Consider the following 27,596-nt stretch of genomic DNA (forward strand, 5'->3'; position numbering starts at 1 on the left):
TCGACTGATATGAAATACTTGGATCGTGATACAGTTTTCAGCCATATCGCCCAGCCCTACTATATAATACTATTTGCTTTGCATGTGCTATTACAGTAAACATGTACACTGCATAATATGCAAGACTTACACTCTCTCTCACACACACACACACACAGCCACATGAGTTTGAGAGATCTGCTTTTAGAAACAGAACTTGAGAGTGTGAGAGAAAAGCTGACCTGATGGAAAAAGGCTTTTGGGTTTGGTGGCTTCACACACTAAAAATATGACACGCAACATTTACACAACCAACATGCAAACACACACTGCAGGGTATGAACACCCCCCTCCCCCCACACACGCATGCACAGCCACACACACGCACACGCACACACACACATGCACACACACGCACACACACACCCTGTGCTATCACTGCTGTCCTTTTTTGCGGACCTGTGCATACACATTTTCCTCCGGTGGCGTGTGATTGGTGGGTTGTGGTGCAACTGGTGGCCTGTGATTGGTGGAGCCTGGCAGTCTGACCTCTCCGTACTCCACAGTGTTGTCCACTCTCGTCCTCTCCTCCGTCTTCCTCCTCTTCAGGATGGACACCTCGGCATACTCCACATCATAGCTATCACCTGCACACACACAAGCACAGAGATGTGTGTGTTTGTGTGACTGGTATCTATGTGTGTGTGTGTGTGTGTGTGTGTGTGTGTGTGTGTAGTGGCTAAGGAGCTGCTAGCGTGTAGTAGTGTAGTGTATAAGGAGCTGGGCTAGCGTGCAGTAGTAGTGTAGTGGTTAAGGAGCTGGGCTAGCGTGCAGTAGTAGTGTAGTGGTTAAGGAGCTGGGCTAGCGTGCAGTAGTAGTGTAGTGGTTAAGGAGCTGGGCTAGCATGCAGTAGTAGTGTAGTGGTTAAGGAGCTGGGCTAGCATGCAGTAGTAGTGTAGTGGTTAAGGAGCTGGGCTAGCATGCAGTAGTAGTGTAGTGGTTAAGGAGCTGGGCTAGCATGCAGTAGTAGTGTAGTGGTTAAGGAGCTGGGCTAGCATGCAGTAGTGTAGTGTAGTGGATAAGGAGCTGGGCTAGCATGCAGTAGTGTAGTGGATAAGGAGCTGGGCTAGTGTGCAGTAGTAGTGTAGTGGATAAGGAGCTGGGCTAGCGTGCAGTAGTGTAGTGGTTAAGGAGCTGGGCTAGCATGCAGTAGCCTGAAGAGTTGTGGGTTCAATTCCTGGCTTCTGCCCTTGAGTCCTTGATTAAGACACTTCACCCTGAGTTGCTCTGGGGACAATGGCCCTTGTATTATAATTGACACATGTAAGTGTGTGTCTGTGTGTGAGTGTGTGTGTGTGTGTGTGTGTGTGTGTGTGTGTGTGTGTGTGTTTGTGTGCCTGTGTGTGTGTGTTTGTGAGTGTGTGTGTGTGTGAGAGAGTGTGTTTGTGAGTGTGTGGGTTTCCTGACCTGCTGGGGAAGATGGATTCTTTCTGCATTGGGAATACACTACATCCTGTGATTGGCCATCTGAGAACAAACAAACAAATTAACACACACACACACACACAAATACTCTAAACCAAACTCTGTCTTCATCTTATGTGATGAGCAGGCAGGAATCAGACCTCATGTTGTGTGTGTGTGTGTGTCTGTATGTATGTGTGTGTGTGTGTGTGTGTATGTACTTATATATGAGTAGAAAACACAAGACACACACAGACCTGTGGGTGTGTTCTTCTTCTTCTTCTTGCAGATGCAGAACACTACCACAGACACACACACACACAGAACTCCTCCCAACACCGCTGCTCCAAGAACTGAGAAAGGAATACACCACACACACAAACACACACACACACACACTTATTCTTACATCTTAGCAGACATTCCGAGTCTCCCAGAGTCTCCTGCATATTGATAGCGGCTCCCTGACGCCCGCAAATTAGATCAAATCTCCCGGAATCTAGAGCGCGCGATCAAGAGCGCGCACGCGAGACCGAGGCTTCATATCGTGTGTGTGCATCTGGGTGTAGCGCGCACATGACGGGAGAGGGAGAGGGGTGGAGTGTGTGTGCATCTGGGTGTAGCGCGCACATGACGGGAGAGGGAGAGGGGTGGAGCGTGTGTGCATCTGGGTGTAGCGCGCACATGACAGGGCAGAGGGAGAGGGAGAGGGGTGGAGTGTGTGTGCATCTGGGTGTAGTGGAGAGGGAGAGGGGTGGAGCGTGTGTGCTTGAGCGCATCCAAAACAGAGAGCATCTTGATCGCTATATCTTTGTGATACCTTCCTGAAATGACTTTTTGCAGGTTGGGGTGTCTGTCTTTGTAAGCAGTAGTATAGATAGACTCCCTCCCAGTCATGAATTGAACTTACTGAATATGAAGTGACTGCCAATGAACAGAACTTACGGTATATGAAGTGCCCCTCATCCTGTGGCCCCATAGACTCCTTTGTGTTATTGCTCTGAGTGGACGTTGTCTTAATAGTTGCCATGGAAACTCCATTGATGGTTGTCATGGCTGCAGTGGACATAGATGTGGGGGCAGTTGGTGTTGGTGTGGTTGGTGCCGTGGTGGCTGAAAACATCCACATAAAACTCAACTGAGATATGGAGCCTTAGACAGGGGTCAGCACTGGTGTACTTGAACACACATACACATACACACAAACACACACACACTTATTACTGTAAGTTAAAAAATTACGTACTACTGTATTAGGTAGGCTACTCATTATTATCTCATGTGATTAGTGGTGTGCTGTACCTCAACAACCAGGTAGTATCTGATAAAAAATAGGTGTATTTAAAGGCAGTAAGCTACACACACACTCACTCACACAGACACACACACACACACACACACACTCAAGCACACATACACACACACACACTCAAACACACACACACACTCACGCACACGCACACACACACACTGATGTTAACTCTGATGGTGTGGTCCTACTTGTGCAGGAGGGTAGTGGTTGGGTCTTGGTGGCGCTGCTGATGTTGTTTCTGGCTGAGCAGGTGAGATTCCCCTGAGTTCCCTCCAGGAGGACTATGCTGCAACCAGGACTGGACTTTGGTGTTTCAGATGGGGTACTATTGGTCAGATCAGACTCTGATGTTTCAGATGAACCACTAGGAGGGCGGAGGGGAGGGGGGTCTTTCTGTGTGTGGAGAGATGCCTCATTCTTAGCGTCGCCAATATTATTATCAGAAACATTGCTAACATGGGCTTTATTATTGGTCAGATCAGACTCTGGTGTTTCAGCTGAGGTACTATTGGTCAGATCAGTCTTGGCCAGCGTTTCTGTGCACTGATTGGTTGAGGTTTCATTCAGATGCCTCCCATCCAGAGACCAGCTGTACTGAGGACTGTCCCCATTGGAGGAGCACATAGCCCTCCTCCCTCCATTGTCCCCATAGGCTGAGCAGGTAATTGACAGGTGCACATCAGACACGGGAGCTGGAGAAGGGGAGGAACCACAGTGAGGATCAGAATGTAGTTCTGCACATGGCCATGTTTGTTCAGGGTGTCCACCAGAGACCAGGGTTCCTACCCCAGACTGCAAGTACCAAAACATGATTAGTTCATAGATTTCACATGTAAAATACATTTTATACAACCCCACCCCCATCTTGCCTGTTCATAATTCTGAGAAATTCTTGAATTGTGTGCATGTGTGCGTGTACATGTTTATGTTTATGTGTGTGTGTGTGTGTGTGTGTGTGTGCGTGCATGTGCTTGTGTGTGTGCCTGTGTGTGTGCATGTGCATGCACGTATGATTACTGTGAATGTATGTGTGTGCGTGTGTATCTGTTTATGCACATGTGTGCATATGGAATGGGTTAACATGACCCCTGGAGGCAAACATACGCAAAAAATTGGTCATCTTAGGCCCTATGGTTCTCAAGATATTCACAGAAAACTGTTGGTGTACGGTCACTAAATGTACAAATAAATTATTTTATTGTATGGCCCCCCCATGAACGAACGTTCACGAAACTTGGCATGCATTCGGATGGTGTCATAATGATCCTACACTTTCAATTTCGTGCAGTTTTGACCATGTCAGCTATAGATATTGTGATTAAAACACCTAATTTTTTGCTTTTTAATTTTTACTAGGTGGCGCTATACATGAAATAAGTGTTAATGGGATGGGTTGACATGGCCCCTTAAGACCAACATACAAAAAAAGGTGGTCCTCCTAGGCACTACGGTTCCTTAGAAGTCTAGGTTCTCATTTTCAGAGCACCTAAACACCTTGTGGGAATATACAAAGATTTTTTAAATATTTTTTTCTTTATTCTCCATGATCTTTTCTTAAAAACACCAATTTCACTTGTCTTATGCAAATCTTTCTTTTTTACTTTCCACTCTGAACATGGGCAAAATGCACCATTGACATCAATATGTTTTGTATAGAGGTTATAGGTTACTCTATACAACCAGAGGTGGCAGTGTGGTGACTCTATATAAAACATATTGATGTCAATGGGGCATTTTGCCCATGTTCAGGGTGGAAAATAAAAAAGAAAGATTTGAATAAGACAAGTCAAATTGGTGTTTTCAAAAAGAAGGGATCATTTAGAATAAGGAAAAACATATTTAAAAAATCTTTGTATATTTCCACAAGGTGTTTGGGTGCTCTGAAAATGATTTTTCAGACTTGTGAGGTCTGCTGTTCAGACCCTGAAGGGATTTATTTTCTGTTCATTGCTTTTTGTGAGAGTGTTTCTACTTATCTCAGTAAGGAAAATAAATCAAGGGCCTATGTTGAGTACAATTATGTCTTCTGAAGGCTTAAACAGAGCCCAGCCAAAAACTCCAATAAAATTTGTATCAACTTTGAGGGACAGCTATGATCATGCAGGATTATCCAGACCAAACGTGACGATTTTGCTACATACTACATGCTACATGTATCTTGGAAAGTATTGATCTTACAAAAGAGTAATTTTACAGTGTGTCTCCTGGGTAACATAGGTACACCTGGTAATTTTTTCAGAAATTTTTGAGACCTAAGTGCGTGGGCCCTGGTTGAACTGACGTGGAATGACCCTGCAATTACAACACCTAATTTTTACTTCTTTGATTTTAACTAGGTGGCGCTATACATGAAATTTTTTCAGTAACAGGGTAATCTAATTAATTACTTTTTACAACGCCGTTAACGTTACTGGACGTTAAATGCGGTGCATTACTTACTTTGCATTGATTGAATAAACTGTGTAATCCAAACGCACCCCTGGCTCACAGCTAGTGAGGAGGTGGGTTAATAACGATGTAAGGGATTATGATTGGCTAAGGCAGAGTCATGTTTTATGATAGCCAATCAGAGCCAGTGTTTTTACACACTTGCCAGCACACGCGCCACACACACACACACACACACACAACAGCTAAAGTAGAGATTCGATGAAACAGCAGAGGTCAGGAGCAATCCGATGAAAAGTTGGCATTTTCAAGGTGGAGATATAAGCACTACTTCAAATTCATTGTGGTCAAAGGCAAGAATGTGCATGTAATGTGTACATTATGTCCAGGAGCGAAGACTTTGTTGACATCCGTTGTAAGCAACTCTAATTTAATGAGGCATCTCACACACGCATCTCACACATGCTAGTGGCCAAAAACACCGATAGCCTCCCTCCACCAGAGATGATAGCTCGCCATCCACTAGCAAAGAAGGACTCGGAGCAAAGTCCTCCAAGCAGCAAAAGCTAGATCTTTCTGCCTCACAACAAAAACCTATGACACAGGCTGAAGTCAACTGTCGATGTGCAATTTCCCCTTGGGGATCAATAAAGTATTTATCTATCTATCTATCTAATAAATATTGTCTCATGAGGAAGCTTCTCCAACATACATATTGCACACTGCCCTCTCCCCACATACACAGCACACTATCCCATCTCCCCTGTCATCCCCCCAACACACACACCAAGACCCCTGGAAGTTGGGTTAGCCCCTTGAGCCGTGGATCTGCCCAAGGTTTCTTCCTTGGTAAAGGAGTTTTTCCTTGCCCTCTTGGGTGCTCCTTGTTGGTGCCCCCCCCACCCCAATCCCAATCCTCCCCCACCTTTCTTATGCAGCCCTTGCCACTTAATCTACTAAACCCCTCTTCTACTGCACTTTTTACCCCCCCCCCCCCCTCCATAAATGCACAAATAGGCTGACACCAGACATAATTTCACTGCATTTCTTACTTCCAGTAACTATGCTATGCATGTGACAATGCATGTGACAATAAACTTCCTTGTATCCTTGTATCGAAAGTTATAGCCTACAAACACCTGTCTGTTCTACTAATTTCAACTGGCTTTTCAAAACTGCTCAAAAAATCCAAATTCTTTGACATATAGCAACTTTTTTTTTAACAGTAACACAAATAGTTACTTTCCCTGGTAACGAGTTACTCTTATCATAGAGTAATTCGGTTACTAACTCAGTTACTTTTTGGAACAAGTAGTGAGTAACTATAACTAATTACTTTTTTAAAGTAACGTTCCCAACACTGATGCCCACCAAGTTTCGTGTACCCCGGTCTTTCAGTGTCCTGGGAATCCTTGACGGAAATTTGGCCATGCGAAAAAGAAAAGAAAGAAAAAAATCTGAACCTATAAACCTATATCCTCCTGAGACCGAATCCATAGACCTATGTCCTCTGTAGTGGACATAAGTTCTAGATGCATACCCCTTTGAGCTATTCTATCAATTCCTGTGGTCTTTTAAAGAGGACATCCTGGGCTTTCTAATGATATATCATGTGATTGGCTGGGTTGCTGGGAACCTCCTCTTTCTTGTTCTCAAAAATGGTTGACATCAAAACAAGCACATTTTTTGGAAGGAGGAGAGATAAGTCAAATAGTGTCTTCTTATTAAGCATTCATTATGATGGCAATATATGGTCTTGTTACTGAAAATGTCAGGAATCATATGATTAATTTGGAAAGACATTTTGACATCATTTTACATTTACATCATTTGTATAGGATGAATGGGGGGGGGGGGGGGCAGATTTGGAGCTCTCAGGTGATGAGTGAGTGAAACAGAGATGAGGACTATGAACCTGTGCCTCAAGAAGATAGCGAGGAAGAGTAAGACTAAAAAATGAAGTATCGCAGATGAAAGAAAAACATGAAAATGAAACGAACAATCCAGAAAAAAGAAATACAACTGTCCAAAAAGGCAAATAAAGTAGTCTAGAAGGATAAATAACATTTTCCCTTATATTTGGTTAAGTTTACCCTTAATTTAATACCACTAAAAGCATAATTTGTCCATTTTTGTCTATTTTCATGGCTACCTTTTTATACTAAAACGGTCCTTTTGTCCACCACATGGGACATGCTATACAATTTGAAATAAAAATAAATTAAAAAAAATAAAAATTGTAAGATGTTTTTTTAATCCTAAATAGAAAGGAAATTTAAAAAAAAAAATTTGAAACTTTTTTTCCTTGGTTCCCAGGAGGATATGCTTCGCTGCGCGGCGGTCATAATAAAACACATGAACATAAAATGACATGAACATGTTCTGTGAAAATGGGATCAAATCAGGATCAGCTCAGAGTTGTTCAAAGACAAACCGCAAACCCCTCCGTACTACTGAGTTCATATCCTGTATCTGTTTGCAGGGCTGTAGTACTCGAGTCCGGTCTTGGACTCGAGTCCGGACTCGAGACCGTTTTTCTATGGTCTCGGACTTGTCTCGGACTCGCTAGTATTTGGACTTGGTCTTGTCTCGGTCTCGGCCACTGGTCTTGCCAAATATGGCTTTTGGTCTCGACCGAGTCCAGGTGTCTTTAGGGCCATCAAAATTAACGTGTTAATCGCCGCGATTCATTTTGAAATACATAATGCGTTACAAAACACTCAATAGTATTTACCTTTGTGGGGGGCTGATGTCACGTAACGGAAGCCGCAAAACCTAAAACCGCAAGCCTGAGAGTTTATTTTACTGTCTGTGGAGTTAGCTGAAGATAAAGAGGAACCAACATTTAGCCAAATAGTAGCTTTACTGCAAACTGCTTTTCACTCTTGTTAGATAACGTTTACAATGTCAAAATGCACCAACAGCAACAGTTACATAAAGACGATACTTTTCGGGTCCTCTCCATTAAGATCCAACTTGAACGTACTCCATTTAATTGAGAGCGCGTCTGAGCGCACACGAGAAGGAGAGAAAACGATTGGCAGGCTCCAGCTGGCTTGTCGTTGTTGATGATAATTGATATCTCCTTTTTAATATAAGAAACTTATAAAAGGAAGGCAACAAAGACGAGGTTAGAGGAGATTGCGGATTTATCCGATTTCCACTACTGACCAGTTATAAACATGTATGACATGTAGGCTGCACTCACTGTGATTTGAAAAATGGACAAAAATATGAAGAGTTGTCTTTGCCTTTGTGTAATGGAACTGGTGAGTCTTGAAGTCTTCAATAATTTGTTTACATGAAGCACATATTATGCCGATTGAAACACATTCCATTCAGATAGCTAGGTGACTGGCTCAGGCTCATCATTCACTTTTAATTGCAAACAGAAAATGTCTAGCTAGCATCATGTCATTACATGCTTCTATTTCCAAAGGAATGAAAACTGTTTATACCAACTTAATGTCATGCTTATCATTGTTAATATTGTACAATACATGTGGTACAAACAATATTAGAGCTTGTGGACTAGCTATAGGCTATATTTCAATGGAGCTGGTAAAAAAAAGATCATTATGAGAACGTGGCCACAATGGGCTTAAAGTGACAGTGCACCATTTACAAATGAGTTAAACAGCATCAAATGTGTAGTATTTCTTAAGAAATTAATACTTTAAAACACAATTACTGTGTCAGTATTATCATTTAAATAATATAAAAGTGTTTTACTTGTACCTTTGTGGTTACTCATTAATTTTGTGATTTATGTTGTATTTAATATGCCATTTAAGAAGCTTTAGCCTTTAGGAACTTTTTAATTGCGGTTAATCGAGATTAATTCATTTCAAAATATATATTTTGAATCGTTTGACAGCCCTATAATAATATTGGAGAAGGGGAATGGCTACACTTACAAATCCTGGGTGTGTTCACACTGTTTTTGCTTTTAGATAATAATAATAATAACCCAAAATGATTGTCTTGATACTGTCATGCATAAGACTTTTTTCCTATCCTGGACTCGGTCTTGACTCGGACTCGAACCTTTTTGGACTCGGTCTTGTCTTGGACTCGAACCTCTTTGGACTCGGTCTTGACTTGGTCTCGACTAGTCCTGGTCTTGGACTTGTCTTGGACTCGACAAAGGTGGTCTTGACTACAGCCCTGTCTGTTTGTTCACACTTGAGGCTTGGTGGGGGAAGGCAGCTCACACTCTCTGAGTTTACTTACAGCCATTAGAGTCTGATTAGTAAACTTACTAATGTCTAACAGAGCAGATGAGGATACTTACTTTCAATCATCCACTGCACTGTGTCCTTATAGACCCCTTTGAGATCCTCACTAAACCCCTCTGTGTTACAGTGCAGGAGATGTTACATCTGTTATCACATCAGAGGAGAGATAAAGAGATTTACCTTCTATGGTCAGCTGTACTGTGTGTTGTCCCACTAATGTCCCGTTTTCATAATAAATGTCCACTCTGTATGTTTTTCCGTCTCTCCTCTCTGCAGGGTTGATAATCATGGTCCCGTTATCAGGAACAAACCGCCACCTCTGGAGGACTGATGTGGTATTGAACTCAAGAAAGAATTTTGACTTTGACTTTGATCTTCTGAATTTAAAAACAGCTGTATTGTTATAATGGAGGCTCAGGTCATGTCCTCTGGTGTCCTTCATCAGCTGCAGGTACACAGGTCCTCCCAGAGCCCCATAACATGCAGCATCCTGAGTAGCATCACACACGGAGCCCAGACCTGCATTAAGAGAGGAGATTCATTCTCATCACATATCAGTATGAATGGGCTTCATGAGTTAATTTGTGTTGAACTGCCCTGTGTGTGATGGAGTCCAGTCACATCAAGAGGTCTCACTACAGTAAGCTTTTGAAATCTCACTGTATATCAGGTAGAAACTGCACACTACTGTATCAGGTAAAAACTGCACACTACTGTTATAAATCTCACTGTATATCAGGTAGAAACAGCACACTACCATTGTGCTGTTCTGTTGTTAATTTACTGTAGGAGTAGGGAGACCTCTAGTGGTCAAATGCGCTTGCAGTAACGTTATTTTGTGATGAGTTATTCAGACACATTTTTTACCACTCAGTAGGCTATTACTGTAATGGCATGATATGACCACTTGGTGGCACTCTGAAGAGTTGACGTTGGAATGTAGAACAAGTGAAGAAATATAATAAAAGTTATCTAGTTGCATCCTGATCGTTGTGTCCTTGAATATAGAGTATAGAGCAGGGGTCGGCAACCTTTTTTGCCTGGAGAGCCAATTTTTTTTTTTTTTTAATCTCACAAGAACCACATAAAGACGGTTACAAAAAAAAGTTTGAATATTTAACGTACAGTTACTTTCATTCAACAGAGGATTTTTAAATACATTTTCTACTCGTTTTAAAAGTAGGCCTAATGTGCAAGTAACTTGAAATGTAAAGTGGAATGACAGAAGTATAGGCCTTAGGCTTCCCATGTACTGTAGGCTAAACACCACCCCCTATTTTTCCAGTGTCCTTTGGTATGCAAAGTAACATCATAGTTAACAACACAACACTCAATTTTCGTTGACATGTCATTGGCGAAATTGAACATAGGCATACCAGATTTTAGATTTGGTGATGGCCTTGGAGTCTGGCTGGCTCATATTCAGTGAGGTGAAGTTTCATGCAAGAATTGAGGCCGTCACCATTTAAGGGCAACTCCACTCAAAACTGTCATATCCATAATGGCAACTAAATACCATGGCATTGTGTTGGCGTTATGGATGTGACAGTTTTGTGCGAAATTGCCCTTAAACATGAGCGCAGGTTTGTCTTTATATTTTTCATATGCGAGAGATTTCTCACATGCAAGTGGAACCGAACAGGGTTAACACAGCAATACTAACTCGTTGCAGTGTGCGATATATAACGGGCAGTTCATTTCGCGTTTTCAGAATCAGTCTTCGGATGGAAACTTTCCCATTTCAGCCCGCTTGTGTTCGCGCTCGCAAGCCGTGGTCGCTGACGTTTCCTTTTTGACATTTTCCTTATCTAGCCTACAGCAAGCGCACACATCAACAATAACAAAGTGTTCTCGTTGACTGAAATGGAGGGAAATCGGTGATTTTGTTTGATATTAACTTGCCAACAAACCGCGAATGTAACAATATTGTGCAGGCTACGGTTACGGAGTCAAGTGAGGTGGAAAGTTATATAGGCTAAATTACTCAGATAGACCTACAATATTACATTTTGAAAATGAACTAAAATAAAATACATTTTAATTAAATACTCATTAATTATTTTCAAAAGCTGAGCCGCATCAGAGGGATCAAAGAGCCGCATGCGGCTCCGGAGCCGCGGGTTGCCGACCCCTGGTATAGAGGAACAATACATGGTGTCAGAAGATCATAACTCACGACAGAAGGAGACTAGAGGCACAGATAACGTGTTGGAGAAGTTATAAGGTGGAAAGTGAAAACGGGTCACCTGTGGTGCAAGAAAAGCAGTGAGTCGGCGAAAGCTAAGAACAAGCTAGCAACTAGCTAAAAGCAAGAAGCATGGACAACGTATTTACCATTACACCACCGGGACCGTTCGATTTCGAGCCAAGCTCGTGGCCCGCATGAATAAAAAGATTCAAACGCTTCAGAATGGCTTCTGGTTTGACAGAAAAAGACGGCGCATACCAGGTGAATTCTCTCATTTACACAATGGGGGATAAGGCCCTGATATCCTGAGTTCATTGCAATTAACAGAAGAAAAACTAAAGGACTATAAATAGGTAAAAGAGGCTTTTGATGGACATTTTATCGGAGTGCATAACGTTATTTATGAACGAGCCAAGTTTAATAAGAGATGTCAGACCTCATCTCATTGAGAGATAGGGTCTGGGAACTTGACATTCATTTTCTCGTATTTGAAACGTGGTTTACGAATGCCCAGAGGGCGCTACGAATGTCTATCAAATGCGTCTGTACGTAGCTCATAACGGCTTCGGTGTGTTGTCACCGTCTTGCTGCCCTTGCTCCGTTCTGTGATTGGTCCCCTAACTGAGGCGAAAATTTGCTCCATGGAATCCAGGCTGCCTAGCAGCGTGAATAAAATTGCGCGCATAAGGCAGCATGGGAAAACCCAGGCTAAGGAAGTCGGCGAATCCGCAGAGAACTTTATCACCGCTGTGCATAAGCTAGCTGAACACTGCAAATATGGCCTCTTACGTGAGAAGATGATCCGAGATAGGATTGTTGTCGGCATACTGTCGCCAAATTGTCTGAAAATGGCAACTTAACCCAGAGTTGGATTAAGCTAAAGCCATTGTTCAAGTGAGGCAGCACGAGGTGGTGAAAAAAGCAACAAGCTGTTCTGCGGTCAGCTGAGTCACCAGGGCAAATGGATGCAGTTTCTCATAACTATAAGAGACAGGTTCATAAAAATAAATCTTGGCAACGTGTAAACCATTCTCAGCCTCATGCTACCACAACAAAGTCCAAACAATGTGGAAAGTGTGGCAAAATCCCAAACCATTCATAGACTGAGTGCCCAGCTAAAGATGTTGAGTGCAGAAAATGCCATAAAAGGGGGCACTTTGCGAATGTGTGCAGATCAGCTCAAAAGTTGGAATCCATTGAAGAGGATGCAGCTGGGGCTTATCTAGGAGCTGTTGACCATCCACATTCGTCTACATGGACAGAAATACTTACCATAAACGACAGCCCATTGCGTTTTAAGGTGGATACTGGCGCGTCCGTGACTGCTATCCCAGAGACAGAATATGTACAGGATCGATATGGCAACCACATAGCGCCGCAAAGACCACTGCTAGGGCCCGCCAACCAACCTCTGGATGTTAAAGGGCAAGTGCTTGCTGTCATTCAGAGAGGCGACAGAAAGATTGAAGAGGAGGTGTTCATTGTGAAGGACCTGAGCACACCCTTACTGGGCCTCCCTGCCATTTTCAGACTGCAGATGATTCCACAGCTCCATAGCATAGACGACGTTGACCACATTTATCACACCAGAGGGAGGCTACTACTTTAAGAGGCTCCCTTTTGGAATATCTTCGGCTCCAGAACATTTTCAGGATTTCTCAGCTGATTGATGGTGTTGACGGAACCCTGTGCCATGCTGATGATGTCCTTGTCACGGGAAAGGATCGGGCAGAGCATGACGAACGGCTGCACAAAGTGCTACAGAAATTCAGAGAAGCTGGACTCACTCTGAACGAGAAATGCCAGTTTGCTATGTGTGAGATTCGATTCCTGGGCCATGTCATAAACTCAACAGGCATCAAAGCTGACCTGACAAAGCCCATCCGTGACCTGTTAAAGTCAGAGAACAGCTGGACATGGCAGGCACCCCAACAGAAAGCGTTCCTGGAGACGAAGAAGGAACTAGGGTCAGAGACCCAATACAGCCCAAGTCACGAAACCATGGTATCAGCCGATGCCTCTTCCTATGGAATAGGAGGTGTGTTGACACAAAAACAACCAGACGGTGAATGGACACCTGTAGTTTTCATTTCTAGAAGTCTGACCAAGGCCGAATTGCGATACGCCCAAATAGAAAAAGAGGCTTTAGCTGCGACCTGGGCATGTGAGTGCCTGCGAGGATACTTGAGTGGGCTGGATTTCACTATAAGGACTGATCACAAGCCACTTATAACCCTCCTGAAGTCCAGCTGGATTTTACTATGAGGACTGATCACAAGCCACTTATAACCCTCCTGAAGTCCAGAGCACTGGACGACCTCCCTCCGAGGATTATCAGATTCAGACTTAGATTGCTCAGATTTAATTTCAACATAATCCATGTCCCAGGCAAAAACATTGATAACAGCTGATGCCCTGTCGAGAGCACCTCTTCCAGCTACAGCTACGGAGGCAGAGCAAGACCTGGAAAAGGAATGTAAAGCTTACCTGGACAGCGTAGTAGAAAGCCTCTCAGCCACACCGACAAAGCTGGAACACACTAAGAGTGCACAAACCTCAGACAACACATGCAAACGTCTCAGTCGATATATTGCAAATGGCTGGCCTGAACACAGACGAGATGTACACGAGCTGCTGCTGCCCTACTGGCCTGACAGGTCAGTCCTGCACGATGGAGGATTACTCATGAAAGGTGAGAGACTCATAATACCTAAAAGCATGAGACCTTATATTTTGCAGAGACTTCGCCAGGGACATCAAGGTATCAACAAATGCCTAGCTAGAGCGAGAGAATCAGTCTGGTGGCCAGGCATCACGTCTGCTGTGAAGCAGATGGTTGAGAGATGTGAGATTTGCGCACGGGAAGCTCACACAGCAGTCGAGCCTCTGCTCACTACCGACCTCCCAAACAGACCATGGCAGAGAGTCGCAGCAGATCTTTTCCAATGGCAGAATGGGAACTATTTAGTCATGATAGACTACTTTTCTCGCTTTATCGAAGTTTGCAACCTACCCAACAGCACATCTGCAAAACAGACTATTGCAAGAATTAAAGCTGTGTTTGCTAGGTATGGATGCTCAGAAGTGCTTGTCACAGACAATTGTCCACAATTTTCCTGTCACGAATTCGCTCTGTTTGCGCGAGATTATGACTTCATGCACGTGACAAGCAGCCCCCGTTATCCCCAGAGCAATGGGGAGGCTGAACGGGCCGTCAGAACCGTGAAGTCCCTTTTGGAGAAAGAGGGAGATTTCCACAAGGCTCTATTGGCCTACAGGGCCACCCCATTGGCACATGGGAGCTCCCCAGCACAACTACTGATGGGGAGGAGATCAGAACACCAGTCCCTGTGTCACCGGAGCGGTTACAACCACAGTGGCCTGATCTCAAGAGATTCAAAGAAAAGGACACTGCCTTGAAACTGCAGCAGCAACAAACGTTCAACCGGAGACACCGCACTCAAACCCTGCCACCTCTTCAGCCTGGACAGCAGGTGCGGATCAGACCCACACGCACCAGAGGGACAGTTGTGCGGCCTGCACCTACACCACGCTCATACGAGGTGGAAACCCCGGAAGGAGGACAGATGCGGCGCAACCGTTCGCACCTCAGAGAGGTACCAGTACCTCCAACATCAGGTGATGTGACAATGACTAGGTCAGGGAGACTGACCAGGGCTCCTGAGAGACTGGACCTTTGAACAGTATACACACATGCACACCACGGTGGACAAGAAAGAAAAACAATAAGACATGTTAAAAAGAAGAAAAAAGTCACTATTTTCCTGTTTAAAAATTGAAATGTTTATTAGAAAAGACATGTTCTGATTATTGCAAACTAAAGGTTTACGTAATAGCCACAGTGAAATTGACTGTCTTCTGTTAGCCTCTCAGTTTACATTTACTGATAAATATATTACAATGATTTGAAGTTCTGCCAAAACAGTTAAACGTTCATCTAAAAGGGGGAGATGTAATGGCATGATATGACCACTTGGTGGCACTCTGAAGAGTTGACGTTGGAATGTAGAACAAGTAAAGAAATATAATAAAAGTTATCTAGTTGCATCCTGATCGTTGTGTCCTTGAATATAGAGTATAGAGGAACAATACAATTACATGGCCAGAAAACATTTGCCTGTAAGTATTTTCTCTGTTTTATGATTCCTACAGTGGGCATTACTTTGAAATGGCCACTTCAGTCGCGCATTACGCGGCGTGAAGCTGCGTGAAACTTTAGTACCACTTTCAGCCACTGTGAGTCGCTCTGCCACTGTACATCGCTCTGTCAGTAGCCTGCCTGCCGCCCCTTCTGAAAAAGCAGGAGGCTACCTTTAAACATAATTGTTGCCGAGAGGAATCCCATCCTACGAATTCAATAACAAAATAAATCATGCATAATTAAAAAATTACCTCGATTTAGGCTACTTGGGTATGGCATAAGGCTTGGCTACACAGTGGTAACAAAAATCGAAATCTGCTTTTGATAGTCTACCGGTGCCGCTCCACAAAACGAAAAAATATCTTAATTTGCTGTCTACGTTATTGTCAGTGTTGGGGGTAACCAGTAATTCGTTACAGTTACTGAATAATTGTAACGCCCATTCCTGCATTACTCTTGATATCTCTAATATATTAACTTATTGTTTCCATAGGCATGGAGTGATTGCTTATTGAAAATATAGATCAGCCTAGACACATTATTTCATTGTAGAGATTATGCGCAGGATAGAGCACGCATTCTCTCCTTGCACCGCTCTCCCTCAAACAGGTTGGCTTCAGCCCGCACCTCCCCTACGCAAATCAAAACAGTGTCTTGTGCAAGAACTGTTCATGCAGACTACAATTGGTGCGGTGTAGCCTACACAACTTTGTTAAAAATTGATGCATTCAAGTTAACTTTGCACTTTATAGTCTACTTATCACAACGTTGTCAATCGCAAACGCTAATTTATTCTAACGTCTCTATACGGAACAACCTGCTTCATTTGCGGAGGACGAAGAGAAAGCACCTTTTTGATAATTGAGCCAGTAGAGAAATAACTGTTCAGAATTAATCTGTAGCCTAGGGTAGGCTTCTGCAGAAAACAATGTTTTTGGCGATTTAATACTATCTAGCAACGTTTTTAACAGGCTACCGGCTACTCAATAGAGGCTTAGACAATATGACCCGCGTTTTGGTTTCGTAAATTAATTTGCCCTACTTCTTGACTGCAATGTAGTCAATTGACTGCTTGACAGGTTATTTTTATTTTTCTGTACAATAAACAAATACATCTGCTTTATGCCACAGAATTACGCACTTGGCCAGCCTATAGAACGGGCACATTTTGGAGAGAATAGAGAATGTACGCACGCAAGAATCTGTAGGCTATTTGTGGCGGGTTACCAGCAAACAATGTTTAATGCATTAACTCAAGACCTCAAACGTTTTCTAAACATTAAAAACATAAAGGATGCAGCAGGCAGCAAATGTAGAAGAGTAATTTCCAGTGGAAGAACAAAATGCTGAATGAAGCCCAAAGCTATGAAGGCATATCTGGCAAGTTGTTATTTCATGAAGACGTAAATGGTTGCGCTATAGGTCAAGTTTGCAAGAAGGAGACATAACGCGTGAGCGTGCCACACTATCCAGGGATGCGCTCACACAGCTGTGGTAGCGGGGGCAGGAGGATTACTGTCAGCGCATGGCTTTATATAAAATTCTTCAACAGAAGCCTTATTAAATAATGGCCTGCCTTGAATGCAGGCTTGCCCAAAATAAAGGCCTGTGGTTTGCGCAGCATACAGTAAGTAGGCTAAATAACAGACCAGCCACAATATGCGGTATGATGATATGCGGCATGCAGTACCCTACACGCATGGCATGTTCTTAAATAACAATGAAAATCATCAGTAATATTCGACCATTATTTTGTGTAAATGGGCTATGCATTGGGTTAGACACCAGGGGCCATATTCACAAAGCCTTTTATCTTACCACTAGGAGTAGCCTACTCCTAAATAGCAATAAAAGATTTTAGCTAGGAGTTTCTCTTTTTAAGTTATTCACAAAGCCTTTCAGACCTAGGCCTACTCTTAGTAAGGAAAAATGACAACCCCTAAGAGTGAGCCTTCGTTGCTATGGATGACGTCATTACTCATGCACGAGCTTGACTGAAGTGACCACCTTGATAGAGTCCCGAAGCCATGACGTAGCGTTACCAAGGCAGCAATTTCACTGGATCTAAACAAATCAATCTAACCATTAAAATCGCCATAGCGGTGGCTTTCTTAATCTATTTCAATAATTTTACAACGTTTCTAAGACGTTAGTATATTTTTTTACACTGTAGGAATCACATACTACAATATATTAATACCAACACGATCAAATTCGTGACTACAGAGTTTTATTTTAGCACGGGTTTCCTCCGTAAAAGAGACCTGCATGTAACTTCACAGCATGCGGTTAAAATACTTAAATTCACGGACGTGTTTTGGCTTTATTTTTTTGGCAAAAAACGTCGCTCTTAACAGCCGCCAGTCTTTGAGAAGACGTGAAATATCCACTGGAATCCAGTGAGATCCAGTGATTCTGCTGTCATGGAAACGCTACGTCACACTTCGGGACTCTATTGGCTGATGATTGTAACGCGGGAATGATTCCAAACACCTCCCTTACGATGATGAGTGACAGGTGACAGGTCTGAGAATGTGTGCGCTACACAAGGATGGAAGATGATGAATAACTGAATAAAAAGGCCTAGCCTAAATGAATCAAGAGTAAGGCAAAACAAATAGCCTAGTAGCCTAATGAAACATACGGATTGATGCAGTATCTTTGTAACATTATTAAATTAATCTGTTACTATGCCTATGCCTACGTTTGCAAAGAGGAGAACATTTTAATATGATTCACAATAACGTTACATTTAATTTACATGTTGACAATGAGTAGCCTAGTTTTGGTTGTTGTTGGTGGCGTTATTGCATGTTAGTTAGGCCTACAATCGCTTCCTCGCGATTGGAAGCTCCTGTATGATGTAGGATTTCAAAACATCACGAAATGACACAAAAAGAGGTTTGTGAATAGGTCTGTGAGTTAGGAGTCCTCTCGACTTCTTTTAAGCTGTCCCAGAGGTGGAAAGGTGCGATTTGTTGGGGGCAGGGCCGGATTAACAATTCATAGGCCCCTAGGCACAAATGTCTGATGGCCCCCCCTGCCCCCCAGCCAACATGAATTGGGCGGTCAGTTAATAGGCCTATATGGTGAAGATTTTTCTTGCCATCTAAGGCACGAGCGCATCTGTGAGGCCAAGCCTCACCAAGTAGCCCGTTTGTTTACAACTAACTTCCCCTGGGGATCAATAAAGTATCTATCTATCTATCTATCTATCTAACATTACATTTAATTAAACTGCTTATAGGCTATGCCGAAATAGTTTTCAACATTTTGAATTAGTGTCGGGTGAATTAGGAAATGTTCTCAAAGTAGCCTTATGGCTGAAAGCTGCTTGGGATCCCCCCCCATCAAGCAATATAACCATAAACACGTGGCCTACACTCATTGTTTCAAAAGGAGTAATTTCGGCTTTGTCGGAACTGGCCATTGTAGGGTACGTAAAAATAAACTTCCAAAATTAACGAAAAATATTTATCTTCTTTCAGTTAATTTAAAAGTTTCCAAAAAGTTAAAAACAGATGACGTGATGCGCCAATAATATAGCCTAGATATTCCAATATATTCAAATAGGCTACATGTGTTTATTTTAGAGGGAAAATTTGAACGTCATTTTTGAGCAATTTTGACAGCCCTGGTCCACTGTAGGCTACGCCAATCGGCTATTACTGTAACACCTTCCACCTAGCCCCGGTGAGTGGGGATTGCTATAATGTGTGTGAAATAGCACCATTGAGTAGCCTATGCGAATAGCCTAAAAATCCTTAAACCTGAGAGAGGAGGAAAAGGGTGCGCGCGGGTAGGCCCGAAACGTTAGGAAATCGATTAAAAATAGGATTTCGGCCCCTTCCAGTAAAAAAAGTCATCCAATGCAGATGTAAATTAGGTAAATAATGCAACCTTAACGAAACCGAACTCTGGGATTTATTTGAACGTTTATTTTGAAGTGTTTCAGTTGATTTGATGTCAGATGATTCAAACGTCCCTACCAAGGCAGGCTACTTGCTGTAGGTTTTTTTTTTTTGCTTCCTAAGCCCAAGTAATGTATCCATAGCCTACCATTCAAATATGTGCTTCCAAAACCCAAACTGACTTTTTTTTAATCATTAGTAAAACAAAAGCAAACAGTTTATGTCTATGAACACAGTTTGTAATGATCAATTCTGAGCTGTGTGACATCTGCTGCAGTTCTAATTATGAAAAGCCAAGTGGATTGTATGTGACTTGTCTGTTCTGAAAACCTATATAACCCTTATGAAAAACAATTCAAAGACCTGTTATTTTCATTTTTGGATTAGACTAGCCAGTCTCTATGCTGTTTTCATGGACAGCAAGACCCGCTTCATTCATTGTTTTAAATAACGTTGCACACGCCATCTCCAGTGGTTCATTTACTTGCGCAGCAGACGCGCAGATTGGATGAGCGCTGACACCACTACCCCCTAATTGCATGTCTCTATTTGATAACACTAAATTAAGATATTTTCTAATCAGGAATATGTTTAGTTTATTTTTCTTTCGGTCCGCGGTTCCATGGGCTACCATTCAATTGCAGCACATTATCCGCGGACTAGCAATCTCCTCGTCGAGGAAGCCCTATAAGCCTGCAGATCATAGACAGAGAAAGCATGCTCTGGGAATATGGAATCAATTTTGTGTCAAAATTTTTTTAAAGAATACTTAAAAAATAGCAAGCAAAAAAATACAAAATATCAAAATACCAAATAGAAAAAATCAAACAAAAAAATTAAACTCAATTAAAAAATACAAGATTGCAATGAAATCATTTGGGTAACCGTGTAACATATTTGTCTTTGCCTCTTTCTCAGTTTTGTTTGATGCTGTTTTCTTTGATTACGATTCCAGCTTTCTCGTTTGCGCTCCCTGACTTTTTGATTGCGGTTTTGACACAAACGTGTCTGGGGGTTGGGATTTCCTTGGGTGCATTCCCATTGGCTTATTTATGTTTGACGGACAGCTAAGCAAGTTTACGATTCAGTTTATTATTAACAATTGTAACTATTACTGATTGTACATTGTTGTTTACAGGAGCAAGTATGAACTGAGTTCTTACAAAGAATACAACAAAGATTCCTCTTAATGTTGCAAGTGAAATGAAGCACTAGACCTCGGCTATCTATTAGATGTTGCCCAGCAGGAATGGAATGTTAGCTATTAGCTAGCCTAGCGAGCGGGGCTCAAGGCGAGGCGGTGTGTCTTGACGTGAGCTAGCCGGTTACCGAGCGGGGCTCAAGGCAAGGCTGCTGTGATTGTGCTTGACTGGGACTAGCGGTTATCGAGCTGGGCTCAAGGTAAACCACTCCGTGTTTGGGTTTGACAGAGGCTAGCCTGTGGCTGAGCTGGGCTCCAGACGAGGCTACCGTGCTTGTGGACAGTAACGTTAGGCAGTCACCGAGCATGGCTCAAGATGAAGATTCCTCTTAGCGGGCTGTTCAGACTACACTCTCGTGTTAATTGTAACCCACTCTCTAAAGCCTTTCGTGACACATAGAAAATACTTTTTAATGAACCTGACGTGTTCTTCATTCTCTGATTCTAAAAATGTCATTTTTGAGTCATTTAAACTTAATACAAAGTGGTTTTGAGCCATTTTAAATCGCTGAGCCTCCGTCTGCTGACAGCCAGGGCGTATACATTTCTTCTACGGCTGCAAACGGGATTCACTCGCAGTTAACCAAATATTTCTTTATTAGGGCAGGGCAGGCATATTTCTGGCTATTAAATTATTTCTAAACCAGTCTGCTAAAGTCTGTAGTGAAGTCTGTGTAGGGTTTTCCAGGCTCCATTTCTTTTTATGAGACACCCTGTTCACCAGAGCCATCTGGCGGTTGTTTGGGTTGTTGCAGCGCTGTTGCAGTGTCACTGGAGAAATACAAATTAAAGTTGCGTCATCCAGCGCGAGGTCACGTGCGAACCTCGAGGGAAGCTGGCCAATTTGAAGTAATGCCCACTGTAGTTGTAATGAAAAAGTTTCTCTTGTGTGGAACTTTTTCTATGGACTTTAGTTCGTTTTGAATGATTACTTTTTATCCAATATGCTAATTGTTAACAATCCAATGGAATTCACCATACATATTAGCCTTAAAGGAGAATTCCGGTGTGATATTGACCTAAAGTGTGTTGAAATATGATACCGAGTGTGAACATATGTCTGATAGCTCATCTCGGCTAGTCCCCTGCACTCCGAAATCTGGCGCTATTAGTCGATGCTACCAATAGGTTTTCAAAGGGGGTGCCTCAGGCATCGGCCTAGCCATGCAAATAAATAACTGTTTTACACCATTTACGAGGCTCAAAGTAGCTCCACCCTTCATTGATAGACTTCCGAGGGCCCTGACATTTAAAACGAGACATTGAGAACTTTGAAAAAGCACTGGTAGTTTATCTACAAGACGATTTATACAGACAGTACCTTCAGGAAGTTTACCGTTCGCTGCCATCTTGGATTTAGTCACGATAAGTCGAGTGACGAGTACAAATGAACAGGTTTCCCAAATTAATTCTGTGGAAATGCATGGCTTCCAGTTGATGCCATTCGTACTCGTCGCCCGACTTATCGTGACTAAATTCAAGATGGCGAACGGTAAACTTCCTGAAGGTACTGTCTGCTACGTCAAATCTACGAAACTCCCGCCCTGGTGCCGAAATCACTCACAACAGAAGCGATCCCAGATGGATGTGAGTGGAGCTAGGCGGAACAAAATTCATCTGGCGAGAGTTAGGTTAAGAAACAGCATACTACCATCAGGCAGAAACAGCACACTACCGTTATAAATCTCACCGTATAGTGTATATCAGGTAGAAACAGCACACTACCGTTATAAATCTCACTGTATATCAGGTAGAAACAGCACACTACTGTAAGCTGTGATAGATGGGTGGCATCCCTCAATATGTAGAATTACATAAAGATCTTTATCGGATGACAGTTAACTGAAACATCCACACAAAATCCAACTCTGGTGTTTGTTTATCTGTATACAATAAAACTAAATAAGCATACTTAACTCACTGTGTAGGAACAACTACTGACAAACAAATGGATGGTGTATTTTTTAGTATTGTTCAAATGTGATGCCAGTGTGTGCTATGGCAGCAGTGAGGAACAGTGGTGAGCATGTACAGTACAGTAGGTCCAGATTAGCATGGTTTTATTTTGATGCTCATTGAGCTCAATGCAAATCTAACCAGCTAATAGGCTAACTGAAATAAAACCATGCCAATCTCTAGGTACTGTATGGTGAAGGGTATGTGATGATGTGGTACTATTTTAATTCCAAAGGCCAAGGGAACTTTATTAGGATGCATAGTATCTTGGATCCATGAAATAACTGGCCTTTAAATATAAAAATCTGCCTGCCTCTATGGGAATTTATCATAGGGGTGCCAATACTTGAATCTGCCTATGACCCCTGTATTTTAAGGAAGAACATTTATTTATTTATGATACATTATTCATTCACGGACAAATTACGATCTCTGTTACATATATATGTGTGTGAGTAGGTTATGTCTGTAAATCATTATCTCTTACCTGAGGTGCTAATGCTAACATATACTGTAGTTACTATATAACTAGATAAGCATTAGTGCAGCAGGCCACATACTTGTATCTCACTGTCTATAAAAGGACACATAATATAGTATACTAGAGTACAGCACTAATGTGAGTAATACCTCCCTGTACTGTACACATGTGTGAGTAGGTTATGGCTGTGAGAATATGTGAGGGCCCAAATAGAGTGGGGGTATAGAGCTTTACAGCCAGGGCTACATCATTAGCAATGACCACATGCATTTAAAGCCCAACACTGTCCTTCCTTTACAAGTCACTAAATGAAAAACAACAGTCATCCGTTCCAGTAGAACATCACCAACACATCAGGGCTCCATGAAACTTAAAGTAGCAGTAGAATCTCCTAGAAAACTAAATCTGGTCTATTTTATAAAGACACACACACACACACACACAAACTTTAGATAGGGAGAGATACAGCACACACACACAGCAGTCATCTGTTCTCACTTTTACATCAGGCCTCACAAGTAACAGTAGTATTTTCTGGAGAACTTAATCTAGTTTTACACACACACACACAAACACACACTTACCATAAGTCGATGTAACTAGTAGGACAAGTCCAGTGAAAGCTCTCATCTGTGGCAGCAACACACACATCCTGGCGAATACTCCCTTTCACACACACGCACACACAGGCAAGTCCGTCTCTGGAGAGTTCAACTGAGCCCAGAGCTGAGTATAAGCAGAGAGAGAGAGAGACAGAGATAAATAACACTGGGTCGTTGTGTGGGTACTTCCTCTGGAAAGAGGAAGTTGGACTCTGTCAGATGCGTAGTTGCTGCGACTCATCCTTTCACAACACTGAAACAGAAGGAGCAGATGTGCTGACCGATCCCACTCCTCTGCAACTCTCATTTTAACTTTCTATTCATGGAAAACCTGCAGTTTTATTTAGCATTTATGAATGTACTGCTCTGTACTAGTGTGTGTGTGTGTGAGTGTGTGTGTGTGTGTATATGAAGATGCCTTACGTGCCTCTTGTACTCTGTTGTGGATGTACTCATGGACAGCTGTGGACACAGTTCTACAACTCTAGAGGAGTTCCACTAGCTCATCTCACTACTGCCACTACTGCCCCATCACACTACTGCCCCATCACACTACTGCCCCATCACACTACTGCCCCATCACACTACTGCCACTACTGCCCCATCACACTACTGCCCCATCACACTACTGCCACTACTGCCCCATCACACTACTGCCCCATCATACTACTGCCCCATCACACTACTGCCACTACTGCCCCATCATACTACATACTACTGCCCCATCACACTACTGCCACTACTGCCCCATCACACTACTGCCCCATCACACTACTGCCACTACTGCCCCATCACACTACTGCCCCATCACACTACTGCCCCATCATACTACTGCCACTACTGCCCCATCACACTACTGCCCCATCACACTACTGCCCCATCACACTACTGCCACTACTGCCCCATCACACTACTGCCCCATCACACTACTGCCACTACTGCCCCATCACACTACTGCCCCATCACACTACTGCCCCATCATACTACTGCCCCATCACACTACTGCCACTACTGCCCCATCATACTACATACTACTGCCCCATCACACTACTGCCACTACTGCCCCATCATACTACTGCCACTACTGCCCCATCACACTACTGCCCCATCACACTACTGCCCCATCACACTACTGCCACTACTGCCCCATCACACTACTGCCCCATCACACTACTGCCACTACTGCCCCATCACACTACTGCCCCATCATACTACTGCCCCATCACACTACTGCCACTACTGCCCCATCACACTACTGCCCCATCACACTACTGCCCCATCACACTACTGCCACTACTGCCCCATCACACTACTGCCCCATCACACTACTGCCACTACTGCCCCATCACACTACTGCCACTACTGCCCCATCACACTACTGCCCCATCATACTACTGCCACTACTGCCTCATCACACACACAAATACACACATGCTTGCATGCACACACACATGTGCACACACACACACACGTATGCAGACACACCTAGGAGCTGAATTAGACTGGCTGTGTGGCGTGTCCGTTTTTATTTCGGCTCCCATGTGAACGGATTAGAGCTGCGCTGAAAACGTGTGGATGCTAGAAATAGGACGATGCAAGCGTCTTGGACGTGTTTCCATTCAAAAGAGACAGTGAAGAGATGTTTTAATAGGCAGAGAGGCCGCTGCAGTGCTGCATCAGATACGCTTCTGGTGTGAATAGAGATCATAAACGCCACACTGCCACCACGCAACTGACACGCAACAGAAGCGCCACATTCACGCCACGCAGGCAGTCTGAGTCAGCTCTCAGGGGAACGTGGCGTGTCTGTTGCGTGGCGGCTGCGTGGTGTTTTCTATGTCTTTGCACACCAGAAGTGTGTCTGATGCGGTGCTGCGGCGGCCTTTCTGCTAATTAAAACGTCTCTTTTCCTCATGTAACTTTTTTCTTCACTGTTTTGAATGGAATTGCTTCCAACACACTTGCGTGTGGCGTGAAAAATAGGTGTCGGTCCTATTTCTAGCATGCACGTGTAGCAGGGTAGCTTGTGCTTTCCCTGTTTCCCTCTGGCAGCTGCCGGATTGGAGGTGGGCACGTTGATGAGGGGGCGGCCCCTGCATCGAGTATATTTATACGGCCAGATATCAGCTGACGGTGCGTCTTCCGTTTTCCTATTGTCGCTGGAGGAGCTAGCTTCCGTGTTTGGGTGGCTTGCGGGCAGTTTGGTTTGGCCTTGCTGGAGCTTGGTTTACTGCTTGGGTCTCTTGCATCTTTCTACTACAAGGTAAGCTTTCTCTCTTGTAAATTCACACAGGGTTTGATGCAGTCACTACACTTGTTCATGCTTTTGTGCGACCGCATCATTAGTTTATGCTTCCTTGTTCTAGAGCGCATCTTCGCTTGGCAGCGGACTGTTTGCACGTCCTGCCTTGAGCGTTTGTTCATTGGAACCGTGCCATTAAGGTATTCCGGTTTTCCAAATTTATTTTGGACGCATTCTATACCTCGTTGATTATCTCCGGTGGGTTTAGTCTGCATGTTTGCCTGTCGTCTGGTTTTAGCACTGTTCCGTAGCCTTTCCTGTCATGGTGTTGGATCAGCTGTGCTTCCAGGTATGTAGCCTACTGTTAATTTCAGTTTCTGCATTTAGAGGTATTTGGCTTGTATTAATTCTCCTCTGTGATTCCAGACAGTCAAGTTTAACTGAAGCCTGTGCGGTGCTCCAGATTGTGGCTGCACATAGGCCTCGCCGCTGCTGCTTTGTTTCTACGTCATTTCTACCGTAGGCTAACCTTTGCTGTCCAGTCAGGTAACTTCCCCCCCCGGTCGTGCCACCTGGGAAGCTGCTTGCCGTATACTATCCTGTGCATTGTTATTGTATGTACGGTGTGCTGTTCTAACGTCCACTGTCTAAATATACTCGGCTGGACTGTACTCCCCTTTTGCCACCACCGGCTCTCGCTATATGGTTTAGGCCTGCTTCTGTGTCTGGTGTCTTCACGCTTTGTACTGTTTTTTGTTTATTTTTTTTATTTTTCATTTCACTCTCCTAACTAGGAGAGTTGACTGCATGTGCTTGTGTGTGTGTGTTTGTGGTTGGGATGCATGTGCTTGTGTGTGTGTGTGTGTGTGTGTGTCTGCGGTTGGGGTGCGTGTGCATGCGTGTGTGCGTGTTTGCGGTTGGGGGCATGTGTGTGTGCGTGGGCGTTTGTATCTTGTGATTGTATGTATTTTACAGTGGACCATTGGGGCAGACTGCAGGGACCTCCCGCCTAGTACTAGTTGGAAGTCCCAGGGCTCTGTTTGCATAAAAGATAAGTGTATGCTATGTCCAGCTAGCCACTTTGTGACCTCCCTGACCTCAGTAACCATTGTTGCCCTTCTCTTTCTTTCTCTCTCTCTCGGTGTGTGTGGAAGACAGGAGCTGTTTGACCTAGAGCACTGGTCCTCTATTTTGTGCACATCCAGGGTTTTGCTTTCTTTTCTTTTGTATTTTGATCTTGCTGTGTTCACATGTGGTGTGGTTTTGGACCCGTCCCCCAAAATATAAAATATATTATATTTTGACATGTATCTCACCACAGCAAGCTCATAGCTCTACGTGCATTTCATGTGTGTGTAGGGCAGACTGTCCTGAATCTGGCAGTATCATTGCCACGGTGGAGGGATTCTCTGGGGCTGGAGCAATTTATAGACATATGTGGTGTGCGCCTTACAGAAATAAATGCCATTTTA

General features: G+C 43.4%; 1 protein-coding gene across 1 annotated transcript; it reads right to left on the bottom strand.

Moving 5' to 3' along the window:
- LOC121681275 lies at positions 1 to 24,136 on the bottom strand. Its single transcript, XM_042060915.1, has 7 exons — positions 23,865 to 24,136; positions 9,562 to 9,900; positions 2,944 to 3,447; positions 2,389 to 2,556; positions 1,701 to 1,796; positions 1,447 to 1,506; positions 1 to 626 (listed from the first exon to the last, which is right to left on the bottom strand). Exons 1-7 carry the CDS (start codon positions 23,929 to 23,931, stop codon positions 415 to 417), a joined length of 1,446 nt encoding a protein of 481 aa, XP_041916849.1. The 5' UTR covers positions 23,932 to 24,136; the 3' UTR covers positions 1 to 414.
- Positions 24,137 to 27,596: the final 3,460 nt, after the last annotated feature.

Source organism: Alosa sapidissima, chromosome 14 (assembly GCF_018492685.1).
Source record: "Alosa sapidissima isolate fAloSap1 chromosome 14, fAloSap1.pri, whole genome shotgun sequence".
NCBI classification, from domain to species: Eukaryota; Metazoa; Chordata; class Actinopteri; order Clupeiformes; family Clupeidae; genus Alosa; species Alosa sapidissima.